The 19,756-nt window shown below is 46.1% G+C and overlaps 2 protein-coding genes across 3 annotated transcripts; both read left to right on the top strand.

Annotated features, from left to right (window-relative positions):
* The first annotated feature begins 1,354 nt into the window (after positions 1–1,354).
* Positions 1,355–5,011, top strand: LOC139829764 (chromatin remodeling protein SHL-like). Of its 2 annotated transcripts, none has more exons than XM_051321739.2 (5): positions 1,355–1,655; positions 2,308–2,656; positions 3,427–3,495; positions 4,217–4,352; positions 4,792–5,011. In XM_051321739.2, exons 1-5 carry the CDS (start codon positions 1,370–1,372, stop codon positions 4,816–4,818), a joined length of 867 nt encoding a protein of 288 aa, XP_051177699.1. In that variant the 5' UTR covers positions 1,355–1,369; the 3' UTR covers positions 4,819–5,011. The 2 variants fall into 2 exon arrangements, with proteins under 2 accessions (XP_051177699.1, XP_051177697.1); XM_051321737.2 differs by having other exon boundaries at positions 4,789–5,011.
* Positions 5,012–5,233: 222 nt separating this feature from the next.
* Positions 5,234–10,431, top strand: LOC127292359 (probable GTP-binding protein OBGC2). Its single transcript, XM_051321736.2, has 9 exons — positions 5,234–5,863; positions 5,962–6,053; positions 7,393–7,476; positions 7,997–8,074; positions 8,343–8,543; positions 8,643–8,750; positions 9,217–9,291; positions 9,425–9,609; positions 9,912–10,431. Exons 1-9 carry the CDS (start codon positions 5,278–5,280, stop codon positions 9,994–9,996), a joined length of 1,494 nt encoding a protein of 497 aa, XP_051177696.1. The 5' UTR covers positions 5,234–5,277; the 3' UTR covers positions 9,997–10,431.
* The last annotated feature ends 9,325 nt before the right edge of the window (positions 10,432–19,756 follow it).

The following is a 19,756-nucleotide window of genomic DNA, read 5'->3' as shown; positions in this document are numbered from 1 at the left end:
CACAAAGCATGTGTCGTCTTCGCTCTATTTGAACTTGTCTTCACTTTTTAGCCTGCTAATGAGACTCCATCTATTCCTCCACTTACTGATGTGATTATAGATTTGAAGAGTGCTCACAGCGATGCTAGTGAAATCAAGAACATCATTGACGACCTTGTTCATCAGGGACTCTCTAAAGCCTTGGTTAAAGCACACGCCTCTTTTCACAAGGTCAAACCAAACGGTTGAGGACGAACTCGGACATATTAGATTGCCAAACCATTGCATGTTTATGTGCATACAGTAATTCGTCATGCGCATAAGGGACGGTCTCATTTGAGGACATGATAATGTTTTTGACTAAGGGAGCTAATAGATCGGGGGAGCTAACACGTATCATCGCCTACAGTTATGAAGAGAATTGCTAATCATTCAACTACAAAAGTGAACCACCACAACTTTACAGGTCAAAGCTAGAACAAGAAAAGAACAAAGTCTTCTTACCTGTTAGAGGGGTAACAAGTAGCACAGAGGTAGGGGAAGAAGGAGACCTCGGCATAGAGGCATGCATCACAATCGTCCCCATGGATGTCTGAGATCCAAAGAGAACCAGCGTCGCAGTGCTCAACGGAGATCCTGGAAGGGCCACCGTCTTAGATGGAATCACCTACAATCGAAACTATCAGATCTGCCCCTATGTAGGAGTCAGCTCTATCGGACCTAGAGGTAGGGTTTGAGCCACTTACCGGATGAATCAGTGCAAAGGAAGAAGCCGCCTCGCCGTGCGCAGTCGATGCCAACCCTGTTGACCTTGTCGGTGGCAAAGAGACGACCATGTCGCTAGATCTTGAATGGCGGATGAGTTCGTAATGGGGGAAATGGGGGGATTTCGATTTCGCGGCGAGTCGGCTGCCCCTAAATACAGTGGCGAAATTTCACTTGCAGTGACTGAATTCGTCCCGTCGTTTTTTTGCCGTGCCGCGCGAGCTCGCACCATCTCTCCTCGGTGGCTTTGCGGGAACGCCACGTTTTTGTTTTGACCGAGACGAGGGTGGCTCGCTGAAATGACCGATTCAGCCGTTCCTCCCAAGTTTGATCCGGATGTGCTTTAAGAACCGTGCAGATCACAATGCGAAAGCCTTTCTGATAACTAAATGGCCCATTTTTTCTCTACACATGGGAGCCAAGTAACATATGACTTTCCAAACGCGCCGCGGGTGATATGAAACAGCACTGGATTGCCTTCGTTCACGAGCCAAACCTCACGTGTTCCTCTTTACATCAGTTCCTGACCTGCCGATGGCCACGATGAGTCAATGATGCCCGCTACCCTGGATCCGACGGCGGAGGCCGCACCGAGCCAACCCCGCGTCGCCGGCGGCCGGCCGCGATGACGTGGGTCGCGTCAAGGGGACCAAAACAGGAAGAGAGTGAAAGAGACAGACGGGACACACCAGAGAAAATAAAGGGGCCGTCTTGCAGTGGGGGAAGAAAAAAAAAGAGGGCGAAATCACCTCGAGCTCCCCCTCGTCGGAACCGCGTCGCCTTCCAATCCGTCAGCCCATCGCCGCCGCCGGCCATGTCCCCGACGCCGGCGAAAACGCCGGCGAAGCCGCGGCCGTCGAAACGGATCCTGGAGTCGTACACCATCAAGGGATCCGACGGGGTCATCAGCCGTGCGTGAGCCGCCCCCGGCCCCAATCCCTCTCATCCTGTAGTGATTCTGGTTTATTTTGGGCGTGCAGGCGGGGTTGCTGCGATTCTGATGTTCCTTTGGGCTGTGGTTATATTCAGATGTAGAATCTGCACTGTCGTCTAAACCTTTCGGAAAAAATAGTCTGATATTACTATGTTGTAAATCCTGCAGCGACCTTATGTTTACCACCGTGATGCCTTGTACTTGGCTGCAACTTTGCAGTTTTTGAGAAACATGCTGTTACTGTAAGTACCGGTGTAAGCTGGATTAGGGCTTTAGCTAGGTTAAATAGCTTCTTCGTGATTACATTCAGATTAACACTTACTCCTGACTATGCACATAGAGCTGAGTAAGGTAAGCTCATAGTAATCAATGATACATCTCAGTAGTTCTCTGCCAGTACAAGCTGCCGATCCGAAAAAGATTATGTTTCAATGCAATCCAAGCCTTTCTGTTTACCAAGCCAAAATGATTATGATGGGTTGTTATCTAGATACTCATCTTGTGCTGCAGAATTTGCATTTCTTACGCTGAAATTTGTCAGTTCAGTTTCTTTGATGTCAGGATTACTTTCCAGTTCACCTTAGAATTCAAGTCCACAGTGTAGTGATTCTTGGTGTGTTTTGTTTCAGCTGGGGATGCTGTGCTAATGAAGGCGCCTGACTCATCAAAGCGTCCGTATGTGGCAAGGGTTGAGGAAATCGAGGCAACAGGACCTCGGGGCTCAAATGTGAGGGTCAAAGTGCGATGGTACTACCGGCCGGAAGAGTCTATGGGTGGGCGGCGGCCGTTCCATGGCTCAAAGGAGGTGTTCCTCTCTGACCACCAAGATGTGCAGAGTGCCGACACCATAGAGTGCAAGTGCAATGTTTACAGCTTCAAGGAGTATACCAAGCTTGATGCTGTCAATGCTGAGGACTACTTTTGCCGCTTTGATTACAAGTCAATCACAGGCAGCTTCGTGCCTGACCGCATTGCTGTGTAAGGATTTAAATGAATTTGCATTTTGTAGGGCAAATGTTCATACTTTCATTATTTCATTAGCATTTTTTTACGTACCCAGTGCTGAGAGCTCCCGCACTGTGCGGGGTCTGGGGAAGGTATTAGTGGCAAGTCTTACCCTCACGACGTGCAATATGAGGAGACCGCGACTCGTCATTATTTCATTAGCATCTTTAGATAAATCTTTCGCACTGAAGCTAGTTGAGCCAAATGATCATATGCTTTGATTATCCTGAATAAGCCCTGCTCTTCTTATTGTTTCCCTTAAAAATTCCGCCGACGATTTTTTTCTCAAAATCTTCTAGCTTTGTGCTCCCATGGTTGTCAAGTTATGCTTCATTCTCTTTTTAGTCATTACCATGATAGATGGCTTTATAAGAAAAATTATCTACCATGAGAGATGGCAGAACAAGGTGGCTTTATATTCATCTTGTTGCACCTTTTCTGACAAAAAAAACTTCTTGCAATATGTTACCCTGTCGATAGTAACCCTGTTAGTCTTGTTCTGCCAGATGGAAGCACATGGTTTACCCAGAATCTTGCACTATTGTAATTCTGGATCAGGAGAGCCCTTATAAGACCTATCATACTGATTGTGGCCAAATTATATCTTTATTCTGTCGTACTGCTTTGATTCATGTTGAATGGATGCAGATCCACCACACTTTCTTATTTTGTTTATGATAAGAAAAAATCTTGATTTAAAATAATTAACCTTTTTGTTGCCTCTTGTTTAAAAAATATAACAGGTTTTGCAAGTGTGAGATGCCATACAATCCTGATGACCTTATGATCCAGTGCGACGATTGCTCTGATTGGTGAGTGTTAGTTGATTCGATAATGTGCTCTATAGCATGATGGTATCTTACATTTACATACTTCAGTGAAGGAAATATGTTGAGTCATGCTACCTTTATAAATACATTTTGCTCAGTAGCACCAAAGCAGAAAAAATGCCAAAATTTTACACAACTCGTGAAAAAGGATCTTAACGCTCTAAAAAGTTACTCTACCACTGATTCCCGCAGTTGGCACTGAGAAACTTATTTCGGCATTAGTAGTTTATTGTAGATTATAGTGTTGCACATTCTTTAGAGACAAAGTGATATTGACATAAATTACATTTTTATCATTGGAGAAACTGGACAGAAGCTTCTCCAAATAGACAGCAGTTCCATTATGTGATTCCACCTGATAGAGTTACCCTTTTAAGTTCATGACTCTGTGACTGATGAGTTCTCTAAATTTATGGGGTTGTTGCAAAGATCATATAGTCTTTGACATGCATTTAATGTCTGCAAGTAAAAATCACCTTACTCTTTCTAGCAGAATATTAAGTTTGCTTAATGCTGTTTCTAAATTCCTGCAAGATAATCATAAGTTGAGATCGTTATAAACTCTTTCTTCACATATTTCAGAGATTTTCATAAATCAGCTGAACCATGGTGCTTTTAGCTTTTCTAACCATTGTTGCAAATTAGTTTCTTTCAACAGTAAATTCAGAATATCCTGTTGATGTCCTCAAACATTTCCACGCAGGTTTCACCCTGCTTGTATCGGAAAGACCATCAAAGAAGCAAAGAAACTTGAGAATTTTTCCTGTGAAAGCTGTGCTGCTGAAAATGAGAAGAAGGTTGAAAGTCCCCATGAATCCACAGGCCAATCAGACGAAAAGGTAAACTGCTCCATCATACCACTAGTTTGATGCTTTGATTTATTAAATTGTTGCTGGGTCCATTCTTCATTTTTATCAGATTTATGCAATCATCTAACTTTAGTGGAAGCATTTTTTTGGCGGGGAAATTTTGGTAGAAGTAGGCATAGATTATCTTCCAATTATATCGATGGTTAGCTGTATATTGTTGGTGTGAATGATGACAGTTCAACACTGGGGCCTCTTTGGGACACAAGAAATGGAAACGCGTGAATCATAAAACACAAGAATCCTTTTGAAAACGACATGGGATTAGTACCGAAACTTGACAAAGTTGATAAAAATGTATACATACTTTATCCCATTCTTGCGCTTGTGCTTGCAAGCTATAAATGAACCTGTCAGACAACATGCTCATTATCCGAGTTGTAACTAATGCATGCTGTGCTACATTCAGCAGGTGGAGTCGAAACGACGGCGAAGGTGAAGGCGCAATCATCCTGGACGAGATCTCCATCTCTTCATGCATGTGATGTGGTGGATGTACAGTGCTGTTTCCAGTTTGATGTGCACGGCCATTTTAGAACCTGTAACTCAGTGTGTTCTTCAGATTGTCCTCCATAGAGCATTTTCTAGTGGTTGCATATCCATGTGGACTTGTAGAGTCGGTTCCTTTTTTTTCCCGTTGTGTGAGCTGGATGGAGAGCAGTAAGCTCAAAAGGATATGAACTGTTTTTGTTGAGAAAAAAAAAGATATCAACTGAATTGTCTCTGGCTATGAAAAGCCCAAACTAAAGCCCGGACGCCGAGTGATGTCTGACCCGAGGCAATTTCAATCGTAATGGGCCGAGCCCACGGGCCACGCCTCATCACCCGCCACTAAACCCCGCGGCTTATCCCCAACCTCCGGCGCTCCGCTGACACCATCAGCAGCGGCAGTAGCACTATGGCTACGCTTCTTCTCCCCTCCCACTGCCGCGTCGTCTTCTCCGGCGGCTCGCGCCACCCGACGGACCTCCTCGGCGGGGCCCCGCGCGCCGCCGCGAGCAGGAGACCCAGGCCGATCGCGGTCGCGTGCCGGGCCGCGACCAGGGCCAAGGAGGCGCCGAGCGCGGGCCCGCCGCCGCAGGCGCTGGCCAAGGAGGCGCACAAGTACTTCGACCACGCCGTCATCAGCGTGCGCGCGGGCGACGGCGGCCACGGCGCCGTCCTCAACATGCCGCCCGGCCCCTCCACGGACGCCGCCCCGAAATCCCGCGGCGGCAAGGTCGACAAGAGCAAGGGGAAGAAGGGCAGCGGGAAGAAGGTGTCGTACAAGCGGAACTACGACGGGTCCGTGTCGCTGCCCTTGGGCGGGCACGGCGGCGACGTGGTGCTGTACGCCGACGAGGCGGAGGAGTCGCTGCTGGGGTTCCACAGCAAGCCCCGGCACTGCGCCAAGAGGGGAGGCAACGTTGGGGCCAACGGCGCCATGACCTCGCGGATGCACAACGGCTCCGCTGGGGAGACGCTCAGGATACCCGTGCCTGTAGGTTTGTAGACTTGGGGATGTGGATTTGGAGCATTTTTTGCTCTGTGACTGTGAGGATAGGTCTTTGGCTCTGATGCCTGCGTGTTGATTGATTTGCAGGTACCGTTGTGAGACGCAAGAAAGGGTCTGTTCTTGCTGATTTGGCTCATCCCGGTGATGAAGTGCTCGTCGCTAGGGGTGGACAGGGCGGGGTGAGTTGCTTGATGTTAAGCTGTATTGTCGTGTTAGATATTAAACTGAGGGAGTGTGAATTTCAAGAAATGCATACGGCCCTTAGCGAACACTTAAATAACTATGCTAAGAGCCATTTAATTTGGTCCCCTTGGGACTCGAACCTGGGTGGGCTGGCTGCGCACTCGCAAGCCTTGCCATTGAGCTAGCGCTCAGTTCTCTTGCTTTAGCAATATCAGACGAAAGTTGTTCCTTATGGACAGCACATATTCTACGGCACTTAGTAACCATTTCACGATGAGGCTTCGCTTTATGCCACTTTCAGGAAAACTGTGTAAACTGCTTGGTAAGTACCGAAATTCCTAGATTGTGTAACAGTACTAGTCACGAATTAGATAGGTACCCAGCTAGGGTGGCCAGGGTGGTGTATGGACCACCCTGGAATTTCTACTTAGCCTAGACCATAGAAAAAATAAAAATAGTTCAATGAAAAAAAAAATTTGTTGGACCATCCTCTGACATATTGTGCTGGATCCGCCACTGCTGGGTATGCAGGACAACAGAACCGAAGTTTGGTTAGGTTCAGCTGCTGATGCTCTTCGGGATCGTATCAATCAAGATTGTAACAACTCTATCTATCTAATACAATCTCGTTCACCCGCAAAAAAGTATCATAGTTATTCGATTTTAATATGTTGAAATGCATTTGTGTAGTTTCAACTCATTCAAGTTGAATCGTCCTACCCCTGAAAACTTCTTTCCTCTATTATAGCCAAAGAACACGCTAAAACTTCTTTCCGCTATTATAACCAAAATACACGCTGAGGGCTGTACCAAAGTCTAAACTTGATCTGCCAGGCAAGATAGTGCTACGAATTGTTGTCATAATTGTATATGACTTTAGGTGGGGTTGGGTTCATTTGCAGAACTATGTTACCGTGGCTAATTCAGATGATGGTAACCATGCCTATTCCTTGGAATAGTGATTTCGCAGGGTAATTAATCTACATACTAGTACTACCTCCGTAAATACATGCCTTTTTAGAAAGCGGGCGATCAAATTTTTTTAACTTTGACTAGTAATATGTGTTATGTACACAAATATTTATATTGGTGAGGGGAAAACGGTACCATTAGAAGAATATTTTCATAATATAAAGTTTCATTCTACTAAATATGTGCAAAAAGAACCATACATATTCCTTTTGAGTACAGATTGCACAGTGTAATAGTATATGGTTTGCTTATTTAAAACAGTGTAATGGACTTTTTCCTTTGTTTTTTGATATTGTTCATTTGATATGATACATATGCTTCATAATATAATTATGGTTTTACAGATTTAATTTACTTTTGTAGATCAGCTTGATCGATGCGCCTGATTACAAAAGAGGGAAAGCCATGGCTTTATCGCCTAATGTCATGCGCGATGTTACTGACAAGGTAAGTTGCTTCCTATGAATTTCTGAATCCTTAATTTTATGGCGATCCTTTTACCAATAGGTTGTCTTAGTAGGGCCTTTAACTTGGGAAGGTTTGACTGGAATAAAATGCTCTGTGTGTCTTATAATTAACTTTTTTTTTTAGTTTTTTTTTTTCATCAACCGCTTGTTTAGTGTTAACAGTTACCACATAGATAATAATACCACCGGTCCATCGGAGAGCGTAGTGCATGTAGTTGTGTGCCTCCACTCGAGGTCCTTACACGCCTGGTAAATCTTCAATTGATGTAAAGCCTATGCTCAAATTTGTAATTAAGGATAAACAACAGATGCTCAGTCACTAATGCCAACGAACACCTACAAACTCTTGAACATTAATGTACACTGATATTCGTTGGTGTGTGGTTGTCTCATTATGGTTTATGATTGTCCAAAGAGGCAAAGATTACAGTAACATCATTATTTGTTGACTAGTGTTTTCCATTCTCACATTTTTTTGTGATTTTGTTTCATCTCTGTAGGTATTAACTCATGGGCAGCCTGGCGAGGAAATAAGCTTGGAGTTAATCTTAAGGGTGGTTGCAGATGTTGGTCTTGTGGTAAGAGTGTTGCACTACTACATTCATCTCTTTTGAATCTGCTCTTGTTTTTTTGTTTTGTTTTGGGTAGCAAGTTTTCGGATCATGTACTATATACAAGAGTCAAGATTTGGACGAGTCTGGTTTAGAAGGATTGCAATTGTGAAGAGTCCCTTCCATTCCACTTTTAGGGTTCAGATATTGGATTATCAAGTTTTCGAGGTTGCTTCGGGTTTATTTCTTTGGCATCTGGTCATGTTGACCTAATCGCATTCATTTACATTTTCAGGGACTTCCAAATGCTGGAAAATCAACACTTCTATCAGCTATCACACTAGCAAGGCCAGACATTGCTGATTATCCATTCACTACATTAATGCCAAATCTTGGCAGGCTTGGCGGAGATCCCACTTTAGGGGCGTTGCAGTTTAACTCGGGAGCAACATTGGCGGATTTGCCAGGTCTAATTGAGGGTGCTCATCTGGGCAAGGTACTGTTTTCTTTTGCAGCATATTTCTTTGAGGTGTTGTCTTGTTGCTTCCCGTCATTAGTTTCTGTGGGTTCATCATGTGGTTTAATTGCACTGCAGGGTCTTGGTCGCAATTTCTTGAGGCATTTGAGGAGAACGAGAGTAATCGTCCACGTCGTTGATGCTGCTGCCGATGACCCTGTGAACGATTATAAGATTGTCAGAGAAGTAATATTTTACTTGCTTTCATCAGTCCCAAGTTTCTATTTTGTTGGGAAAATGCAATCATGTTCACTATATAGCCCTGAACCTTGAAGGTGTTGTTATACTTGCATCAGCTGTGAGACATTTTGATATGTTATTATTGATGTAGTTGGGGACATGATCTTGTTGCCCACTGTATGTCAGAAGTTTAATCAATATAACTAAAGGGAAGGGACTGATGAGAGTAATGGAAACCAACAATCTGTGGCTATTGAGTATTAGGATCTTGCCAGTTGGCACTTGGAAGAAATATAGGTCTGTAGAATAATTATTGCTTTGTTAAGGGGTTGCAAATTTTAATTTGGAATGTGAAGGCTTAAGAAAAACAGAACTGTTTGTCTATTTTCCTGCAAAAAAAAGATGTCTATGTTTTTGTTTCTCAAGTAAAGTTGTGGTGTTGAATGATCTTCTGACAAGCATCTATTTACAGGAATTAAGGATGTATAACCCTAAATACCTGGAGAGACCTTATGTTGTGGTCCTGAACAAGATTGATCTTCCTAAGGTGCAATTTCATGCTTAACTTGAATCAAACTATGTCATCCTAATTTTAGCCTTTGGTTTTCTATTTGAGCCAATCTCTTGAAATTTTGACCTTTCTTGGCATGGTTGGAGTCCTAACAATGCTTCCCTCGTAGGCCCAAGATAGGTTATCTTCATTGGCATTTGAAATATCTTCACTGGGCTCTGAAGAATGCCACGACAAAAATATCAACAAAGAAATATCAAATGAAAACTTCAGCGGACATCATGTCTCAGCAGGCAATGATAAAGAACTTGGGGACTACCCAAGACCTCAAGCTGTTATTGGTGCAAGCGTACTGTAAGCCTCCTGGCTTGACCAACTGAACGCATTTTTTTTTGCTCACTTAAGCTAAAAAAATATGTTGCACTTTTCTCATCTCTTCTAGGGTGCTTAATATATTGTATGATCTGGTCGTTCCTAACGCGTGATTAATATCTGTTGTTCATGTTCGATGTTGCCTTAAGCTTGTGCTACCCAGAGTTTTCTAGGACAGTACTTTCAATGTCCTTCTCTCCGGTTTCATTTCCTCGGTGATGCATGAAACAGTTTCCTTCTTTTCTGTTTTTATACCTCATTTTGTTGTTTTCCTGCCCTTGCAGACGGCACATCGGGATTGACGAGATGCTCAAGGAGATAAGGATAGCCCTGGCAAAATGCTCTAACGGAATGTTACTACAACCATGAATCTGAAAGTCAGCACGCGGGAGCCATTAACATCACAGTCCAACACCTAGAAAGAGTTGAGTTGGATAGATTGTTCAACATCGGCAGGCAAGGAGGCTGTCCTTGGTTTGGAATACTGTTAATTCCCGAAGGAGTAAGGACAAAATCACCTATCTGATTGTCCGGAGCGTGCCAGCATCTTCTGGGTTAGCTCTAGCATCTTCTGGGTTAGCTCTAGCGCATGCGGTTGCAGATATGCATGTTGGCGGTGCCGATATTGGGCTCATCACTAATGACGTTTCGTGCTGATGTGCACATATTAGTGAAGATTTGATATTTGATATTCATATCTTCCATAATAAATGCCAGGTAGATCGTCTATATAAAGGACTCATCATTTGTAATTACTCTATCTGCATTATAAATATAGTCAGATAAAGCTTTGGCCTTCGCAAATAGTTTGCTTAACGCTCACATTTGTTAACCTTCATTTACATTTGTCAATATCTATTCCGTGCTAGAGATAGAAATAGTAAGTTGATGAAATATTGAAAAATCAGTGCCAAAGCGCATGTTTATGTGCACATATTAATGAAGATTTGATTGATATTCACGTATCTTGTAATGAATGACTAAAATCATCAGTATAAAGGACTTCCTTGTAATTATCTGATGTTGGCTAATTTACTAAAATAATCACACAAAGCTCTTCCATTAACATCTTGTCCATTGTATTCGATAATAGAGATAGGAAGAAACAGGTTATTTGACATATTGGCACACTTCTATTTATGTGGGCATATTTGTGAAGGTTTAATATTCACATATTCCATAATAAATGGTGACCAGAGCGGTAATGTGTTTTGCAAATATACATGAATCATGAATGGACATCTTTCATAGAGATGTCACATACATTTTTCAGATTTTTCGTGATGAGTGGCTAGGAGAAGATAATCTATAACCTCATTTCCAATGAATATGTTTTTTTTAAGTCAAGCTACACAAAGTTCGATCAAACTTTTTGAAAAAATCTATCAACAAACAAATATGATATTCTATTGATATCATATAAACATGTATTTCATGATGTATCTAATGACATTGATTTTCTATTTTACATGTTAATCATTTTTTTGGTAAAAAATTGAGCAAACTTTACATGGTTTGACTTTTTAAAAATAATATAAGCCTTATTCATCAGAATGGAGGTAGCATAACATACTTGTGCTTTGTAAAAGTTTGCTCTTGTCTTAAGAAGACTTTTTTTTTGAATGGTCACCAGGAGGAGAAAGAGATGAAGACAAATCTTTTGCCTTTTTTTTTGCGAATAGGACACTGGCGTTGAAAGAAACAATGAACAGTACAAAGCACCTCAAGAAAAGTGAAAATTACAACGAGATCCTTGAGAAGCCCTTCATCTTCAACCACCAGACCGTGTCGATGGCGCGCCACCGCTCCTCCCTAAGTCGGCTTGACGTTGTTGGTTGTGGACGGGAAGTCGCCGAACGAGTCAAGAAGACCACATCGTTCTGAAGACGAAGAAGGAGGATGTACTGCCGCTGAAACTCCTTGACGATCCGAAGATCCCCACACCCAGACGAAAACTTCCAAGACGACACCACTCCCACAGGCCTCTCGACGTTGCCGTCGAGATGGGGTTGAAGCCGGGGAGACCTTATTGTACGACGCGGCGCCACCATCACCTGAGCGTCGCCCCTACAAACTTTGACCGTAAAAACGGAGAACGGAACCCACAAAACAGGGGGTGGAACCCTCCCGCCGATGAGGGCCGCGATGCACCGCACCCCCATGGCCCGAAGGCCACAGAGGCGGGGCTGATCGGCGGCAGCGCCGACAGCCTGTCGGGGAAGACCTAGATCGCGAGAGCCTCACATACCGGTTCAGGTAACTGTTTTTAAATCTTTTGCCTTTCTTAATACTAGTTTGTTTCAACGCTTGCATTTGTTAACCATTACTTACATCTCCTCCATATGTATTCAGTGTAACTTGGACTGTGAGTTATAACGCATTATACTCTTCTGAATATCGTTAGATTCTGAATTTCAGCTTCTGCAAATCACAAAATTTTGATTTCTTAACTAATATTTCCAATTTTAATTTCTCTACAACAGGATTGTAACACCCCAAATTTCAATAAAAAGAAAGTTAGAGAAATCCAGAAAGCAAAATTTCAAACCAACAAAAACTTTTCTATTGGCATATAGTACCATGCATAGGACTTGTGCATTTGAGTGATATGCCATGATGATTGCTTTTACTTGTATTTGATATGCTCTAAAACCCTAATGTGATCATATGAAGATCACCAACCAAATAAATCAAAGAGGAAGAAATTCCATAAAATGCAAAACCCTAAAAAACCCTCACATATGCCCTATGGCATTTTTATAAATTTTGACCCTAGACCTATTTGGTCTTCACCATTAGTTGAGTAATGTTATTAAACACTTACTACAACTTTTGGAATCAAAGATTCACTTTTCAAATGAAATTCAAACACAAATCCAACTCACATATGATAATGGTCAATTTGGACAATTCTAGTCTGATCACCACTTTGAGCCCTTGCCATTCATTTTTCCCAAACCAACTCTTGCTAAATCTTTGCACCAGTTCAAAGTCAACATCAAGGTGAACAACTTTGGTGAAGATCATCATGCCAAATTCATCTTGGATCATGAGCAAGGCTCATCCAAAGTCCCAACTTTTTAACATATGGAACAATCTACACTTAGCCATTTTGGCCAACTTTTGAATTCTAATTTTTCCACCACCACCTCAAAACCTCTCTGGTCATTTACAACTTATATCAACACTCACATTTCAAAAACTTTCACCATTTGAATTATTTTAAATTTGGTTATTTTTGCATTTTCCAAATTCGGGCACTATTTGCAATAGTTGCAAATAGTGAATCTACCTCAACCTAATCTACCCTAATCTACCACATTGTGTCCCCTGGTCCCCTTAAACCTATTTGGATGCATAGTGAGGCTAAGGGAGAGAGAGATCAAGCTAGGGCATGGCCATGCCGGCCATGTCCCCGAGCCGTCGACCTCCCCTCTCATCCTTGCACCCCTGCCCTGGCCACCTCGCCACCGTGCGCCACCACATCCCCTAGCATGCCCTAGCACCGCCATGGTCGAAGGAACGGCGACCACACGCCGGACGATGCGCGCCAGCACACGCCCTGGACGCCGCTCGCGTCGCACGCATGCACGCCGCGGACGTCGCAGTACACGCGCCGCGCCACCTACTCGCTCACGCCCTGGACCCGCTCTCGACGAGTTGAGCTTGCACTCGACACCTGGAAGCCGTCAGACACGGCCAAGACCACGACCCCTGCCCGCCGGCGCCGGAGACGACGACCTGCTTCCGTGAACGCCGCGACAGACGCGGAAGCAAGGCGACCAAACCAGGCCCTCCCCGACCACACTGTCGCCACCATTCGCCTCGCCTGGACACGTAGAGCATCCCTGCACACTCGCCTAGCTCGATAGCTCGCCGGAGACGCCGCGCCCATGTCGCCCGCAACACTGCCCCGCAACCCTCAAGCAATCCTATAAAAGGAGACCTCTCCTCGTCGATCTGAGCACACCATCACCTTCCCCTCTTCTCACTCGACCGCCAGAACCACTCCACCGTCGACATTAGCCACTGACGCCGCCCAATTTCTACCTCACTGCCGCCAGACGCCGCGGAAGCTCGCCGTCGATTGGAGCCGTTCCAGGAGCCGCCGCTGGTACAAGGAGCTTCGCCGTCGACTACACCTTCCCCGAGCATACTGCCATACCTTGCTGGAGCCGCCGTAAGCCCGCCAACCCCCTACTTCCGCCGCCGCATCGTCGGGTTCTCGTCGGAGACGACGATGAACCACGGCCCTCCGATCCCCTTCTAATCCAACGCCTCCCATTGATCGGTACCGCTTCGGCGTTTAAAAGCCGCTGACATGCGGGACCCCCTGGTCAGGCAGCCCACGCGGGCACAGACGCGTGGTGGGCTGGCCTTGGGCCGTTTTTAAATCTTTCGGCCCACCTAGCTTTCCCGCCGGCCCTTTTATTTCAAACTCGATTTAATTAATACAAATGATTTTGAATACTGCTGCCACTTTGAAATTCAATAGATTTAAATTGGCTAAACCAAATTTGATGAACTTTATGTTGTTGGAAAGCTATTGAAATTCTCTACAACATGCCACTGGTCCCATGACCAGATTCTTTGTAGAATTAATGTGATAAAAATAACAAGACAGGGACTTTTCCCTATTCAAATAATTCTTAAAAATCAACCAAAATAGATATTAAGTTAATTCCAACTCTAATAGCTCACCTTTGACCTACACTAATTGTTTATGCAATAAAATGGTGTGGTCACTTTGTATGATCATGCCATAGTTTAATGAATGGATATTATGGCTAGTTTAACTAGTTGATATTGTCTAAAACTATTAAAGTAAATTATGTGGAGTCTTACACTTCACTTAAACTTGTCTCACATGAATTCATGGGATGTTTGGACCCCTGGTCCCAAACTCTCTTATATGAATTACTTGAGATTTAAATCAAATGTAGTGTTATTCAAATAGTATGAGGTGATCTACCTCATTTAAATCATTTTCACAAATGATGATGATGAACATTTGACTTAGGTCAATATGAGTTCATACATGATTGTTTGAGAAATTAAATCTTAAGAAGATTTCAATGAGAGGAAATTCTTTCTCAAGAACCCTATGGAAACTATCATTTACATATAAAATACAAAGAAGTGAATTCTATTTAAACCCCACAACCCATGCACCCTAGTTAATTTAATTGTGTGCATAGAGTAGTTTGTGTGTTATATGTGATGTATGGAATAGCCATTGAATTAGTGAGTAATTATACTCGTATTCAAATTTAGACGGTAGCACCGGAGAGTACGCCGAAGAAGAAGGTTGCTACCCAGAGGAGGAGGAGGAACAGTTTGAGAACTACCAAGGCAAGCTATTACCAATGCAAGCTATTACCAATGCAAGCTATTACCAATGCAAGCTATTATTCTTGCAAAGTTCAAAGCCCCTTGGGGCAAGGCACCATGATTCTTATCTTATCTTACATGAGCCTATCCCAAGTTGTTACATTACAAGTTTTTACTTGTTTTCTAAATGAGTTCCTTTTATAGTTAACTTTGGTCAAAGTACAAGTTGGATACTAGAGTAGTGAGTTAGTCTCTTCCAAGCAAAGCAAGGTAGCACCCCCTCATGAATTAGAGCTAGTGCTAATGAATTAAAACTTGACTACTCTAGATGGGAACAATGTGAATTTGAAATGATTTTTGAAACCTTGGAATGATGATGCATTCCATTGAATGATTTATGAAGGTGAATGTGAACAAGAGAAGATGGTGATTTTTGATAAAACAATGGTGTTGGTTTGAATGCGATACCTTTCCAATTATTAAGTACCCCCACAATACCTGATTATGGGTAGGGCTTAACTGGAAGTTTATGCGTCTTAGTATGGGTTCCCTCTAAACAAGCGTCATCGGGGTTATGCCGAAAGCTGCCTCTACCACAAAAGAAATGATATGATATGATGCGAAATGAGGTGAATGTCCGGCCCAAGCCTGTGCGGTTCCCGAGGTTGACAGTTGGTCTTCACTGGGAGGCCAAGCTCATGGGGAGAGGTGCTCATACTAGGATTCGTAAGTGAAAGGTTATGGTTGATGATCCGCGTACTGTGTTACGATGATTCGGGGAAATCCCGACGGATGAAATCAAATGTTGTGGCACAAGTGTGCAACCTCTGCAGAGTGTAAACCTATTCGAATAGCCGCGTCCACGGTTACGGACGGTTGGAAAGGCCATACAGTTTCCAATGTCATATCTTTGAAAATGATGTTGAATGATGATGGTGAAATGACTTGTGGTGAATTGAATTGAAATCACTACTTGAATGGTGGGAATGACACTAATGTTCCCACTTGAGTTAGTTAGCTCTTGGATAAGCTTTTTCTCAAAACTTTGTGAACTAAAACTAGCTTTATGCAAATAAACTAGAGCTTAGCAAACCATACTAGAATGTCTAGCACTTACATTAGTAGTAGTTTGCGAGTGCTCATCGTACTCACGGCTTTGTCCCTGGCTATTCAAATGGCCAGAGTATGAAGATGACCAAGGAGATGACCAGCAGGACGCCTACGACAACTAAGCGTCTTCCGACGTCAAGCGTTGGCCTGTGGACTAGAGAGTCCTTGTATCTTACGCTTCCGCTATGTTGAACTATGAACTTGTGTTTGTTCGTTGATCAATAGATCAACTATTCGTGTAATATGGATCATGTGATTCCAATTTGTAAGACTTATGGTTTGTAATGAATGATGACTGTGATACTTAACTATTATGCCTCGCAACAACAATATTCCTGGGATTGCGATGTATGACATAATAGGCACCCAGACTTAAAAATCCGGGTGTTGACAAGGATGGACATCTCAGAATATTTCATTGGCCAAGTCTCAGGTTGCTTTTGGATGAACCTAAAGCCCATAAATCGTTCCGAGACATGGACATCAGGTGAATGAAGACATAAACCTTTTTTCCCGAATTTTCACGGGGGGGGGGGGGGGGAGGTTCCCCACCTGAATATATTTGAAAAAAGGGGCAGACCCCAGGGTTTTACAGCAGAGAGGTAGAGTGACAGAGGGAGAGGGGAGGGGAAGAGATTACAGATACATGCGCGGGGCCTGGCGCAGACTTGCCAGGTGTCTACAGCAGCATGCAAATTGGCGGGAAAACGGCCACGCCAGAGAGCATCATCGTCACGGCATTGCTTGAGGAGGAGCAGGAGCAAGGGGGAAGCTCCGCGGAACACCGCACCGTTCCGTTTGTTTCCAAATGTGCCAGCAGCAAAGGAGGATGAAAGCGGGGGCGGTGTCACCGGCGATGGCAGCTGGGGGAGGGAGCAGGTGCAGCTCCGCGATGTGAGCCTCATCAGGTACAGAGACACCAATGGTGGTCCAGAAGGCGGCGACAACGGGGCAGTGGAGGAGCATGGGGCTTGCCGTCTCGAGAGGAGCAGCACATAGGGGGAAGCCGGCATCGGCGGCGGAGAGGATATTCTTCCGGAGGAGCACGTATCGGGTATGGATCCTTGACTAAACAAGGAGCCAGCCGAAGAAACGGACGCACGATGGTGCACGGCTACTTCAGATGAAGGAGGAGTGAGGAGCGTGCACGCCACCAAGGGTGCAGAGCCTGTAGAGCGAGCTCGTGTCCATCCGGAGCTTGGGGCCGGCGCACAGGGAGAGGCGGCGAGCATCGGCCTCGTCGGAGAGGATCACAGAGGCGAGGAGAGGGATGAGCTTCTGCAGCTCACTCGCGCCCGCAGCTGTGAGCCTCGACGCAAGGATGCCAACCAAACCAAGACGGAACGTGCGCGCGACGGTGACTTCGGGGCAGGTCTCGTGCGTGAAGAGGGGACGCTTGGACATGGCGAGCGGCCCTACCGGCAGCTAGCTGTCGTGCCAGAAGGAGGTGCGGCGCCCGTCCCCGACCGCGACGCGGGAGATGGAGCAGTGTAGGGTAACAAGGGCGCGGAGCGCGTCCCAGTGATCTCCAGCGGGAGCCGCACGGTGCACCTCAGCGACGGAAGCATCGCCGATCATGGACCAACGCTAGGAGGCCCAGGGCGAGGTGGTCGTCGAGTGGAGGCGGTGGAGCAGCTTGACAAGGAGACAAGAGTTTTGGACAGCCAGGGCACGGACACCCAGACCGCCCTCATCTTTTGATCTGCAGACATGATCCCAAGCAACTAGGCACTTGGCTCCGCTGACACGCTCGCCAGCATCCCAAAGGAAGGCACGGCAGAGGGCGTCAAGAGCCTGGACAACCGCAGGTGGCAGCCGCCATGGCCGCCATGGCGTGGGTGGGGAGGGAGTCGAGCACCAAATTGACGAGGACGAGGCGCCCAACCGGAGAAAGAAGAAGAGCCCGCCACCCAGAGGGGTAGCGATCCGCTCTGGCGATCAACATCACGAAATCCGCCAGCGTGAGTTTGTCGGTGGAGAGCGGCAGCCCGAGATAAGTATGGGGGAAGCCTTCCAAGGTGCAGCCTAGGGCCGCAACTGCCTCTACAACGCCAGCCGCGTCGACGGACGTGGGGACAAGCGTGCTCTTGGAGAAGTTGATGACCAGCCCGTTGGCGGACGCGAAGTCGTCGAGGATGTGTTTGAGGCGAGCGATAGCATCGTTGTCGGTGCGGAGGATGATGAGCGTGTCATCGGCGTATTGGAGAACCATCGGTGGAAGACCGTTAGCAATGGGGTGGCGGAGCACACCATCGAGCTTGATCATGCGTTGCAGAACATCCGCGACGATGAGGAAGAGGTAGGGAGATAGGGGATCTCCCCGCCGCATGCCTCGCTTGCAGTTGATCCACCGGCTGGGCACGCTGTTCAGGAGCACCGCCGACTTGGAGAAGCGGAAGACAACATCGATCCAATCACACCAGTGCGGGGGAAAACCACGAGCGAGGAGGATCTTCCGGAGGCTAAGCCAGTCGATGGAGTCGAAGGCTTTCGCGAAATCCAGCTTGAGGACGAGCGCAGGGGTTTTTCGCTTTGCGCAGCATTGCACCATCTCTGTTGCATAGATGAAATTTTCAAAGATGCTGTGCCCAACGATGAACCCGTACTGTTCCACGTCGATGATGTCAGCGATCTGAGCCTGGAGCCTGGTGGTGAGGGACTTGCAGATGATCTTCATGTCGCAGTTCTGCAAGGAGATGGGGTGGAAGGCACTGGGAGTCAGCACCCCATCGCGCTTGGGGATGAGGATGACATGGGCGTGGTTGATCCTGGTGAGGTCGGCCTCGCCGGCGTGGAAACTGCACATGAGGCGCATCACATCATCGCCCACGACCGGCCAAGCAGGATGGTAGAAGCTTGGGCCAAGGCCATCAGGCCCAGGCGCACTGGAGCAGTCGAGGACGGCAACCGCAGCGACGACCTTGGCGGCGGTGATAGGCGCGATGAGGTGCGCGTCATCAACGATAGGAGCCCCGGCGTAGAGGGCATAGAGGTCGAACACCTAGCTCGTGGGACGGGCTCGCCCCAGCAGGTCGTTGTAGAAGGCATGGAGCGCCCCCGCCTTCGCGTGATGCGCGACGATGAGGACGTCACCGTCGTCCAGGCAGCAGATCTGATTCTGACGGTACCGCTGTGAGGCCATGGCATGGAAGAAGCGGGTGTTTTCGTCCCCTTTGCGCACGCACCGAAACTTGGCATGCTGCCTCCAAAAGGCAGCCTGCGAGCGGGAGGAGCGCTCGAGGGCAGCCCTGGCATCGGTGCGCAACATCTCTTGTTCACCTGAAAGGGGACGAGACTCCTCCAAAAAGTCTAACAAATCAATAACGAATTTGCAGTTGGTGTCATGTGTGGGGATAAACCTATGTGATTTTTTCCAGCTCTTAGCCGCAAACCTGAAGCGTTTAACATGGGTAGCAATGTTGCCGGTGGCGTCGGCGCAAGTGTCGCAGGAGGTCCATGCAGGGAGGGTCGTGGGGAGGAAGGCAGGGTAGAGGAGCCAGGAGTTTTCGAAGAAGAAGCGACGTGAGGCAGTAATCTGGGTGGAGGCGGTGGCAAACAGAGGGAGTTAGTCAGTGGTAACGCGTGGGCGGGAGGCGAGAGAGGAGTCAGGGAAAGCAAGATCCCATGCGTCATTGAAGAATACACGACCGAGTTTGACGAGGGTGGGAGGGGAACGACGGTTGTGTTG

The sequence above is a fragment of the Lolium perenne genome, chromosome 4, assembly GCF_019359855.2.
Source record: "Lolium perenne isolate Kyuss_39 chromosome 4, Kyuss_2.0, whole genome shotgun sequence".
NCBI classification, from domain to species: domain Eukaryota; kingdom Viridiplantae; phylum Streptophyta; class Magnoliopsida; order Poales; family Poaceae; genus Lolium; species Lolium perenne.
This window is presented reverse-complemented; position numbering and strand designations above follow the sequence as displayed.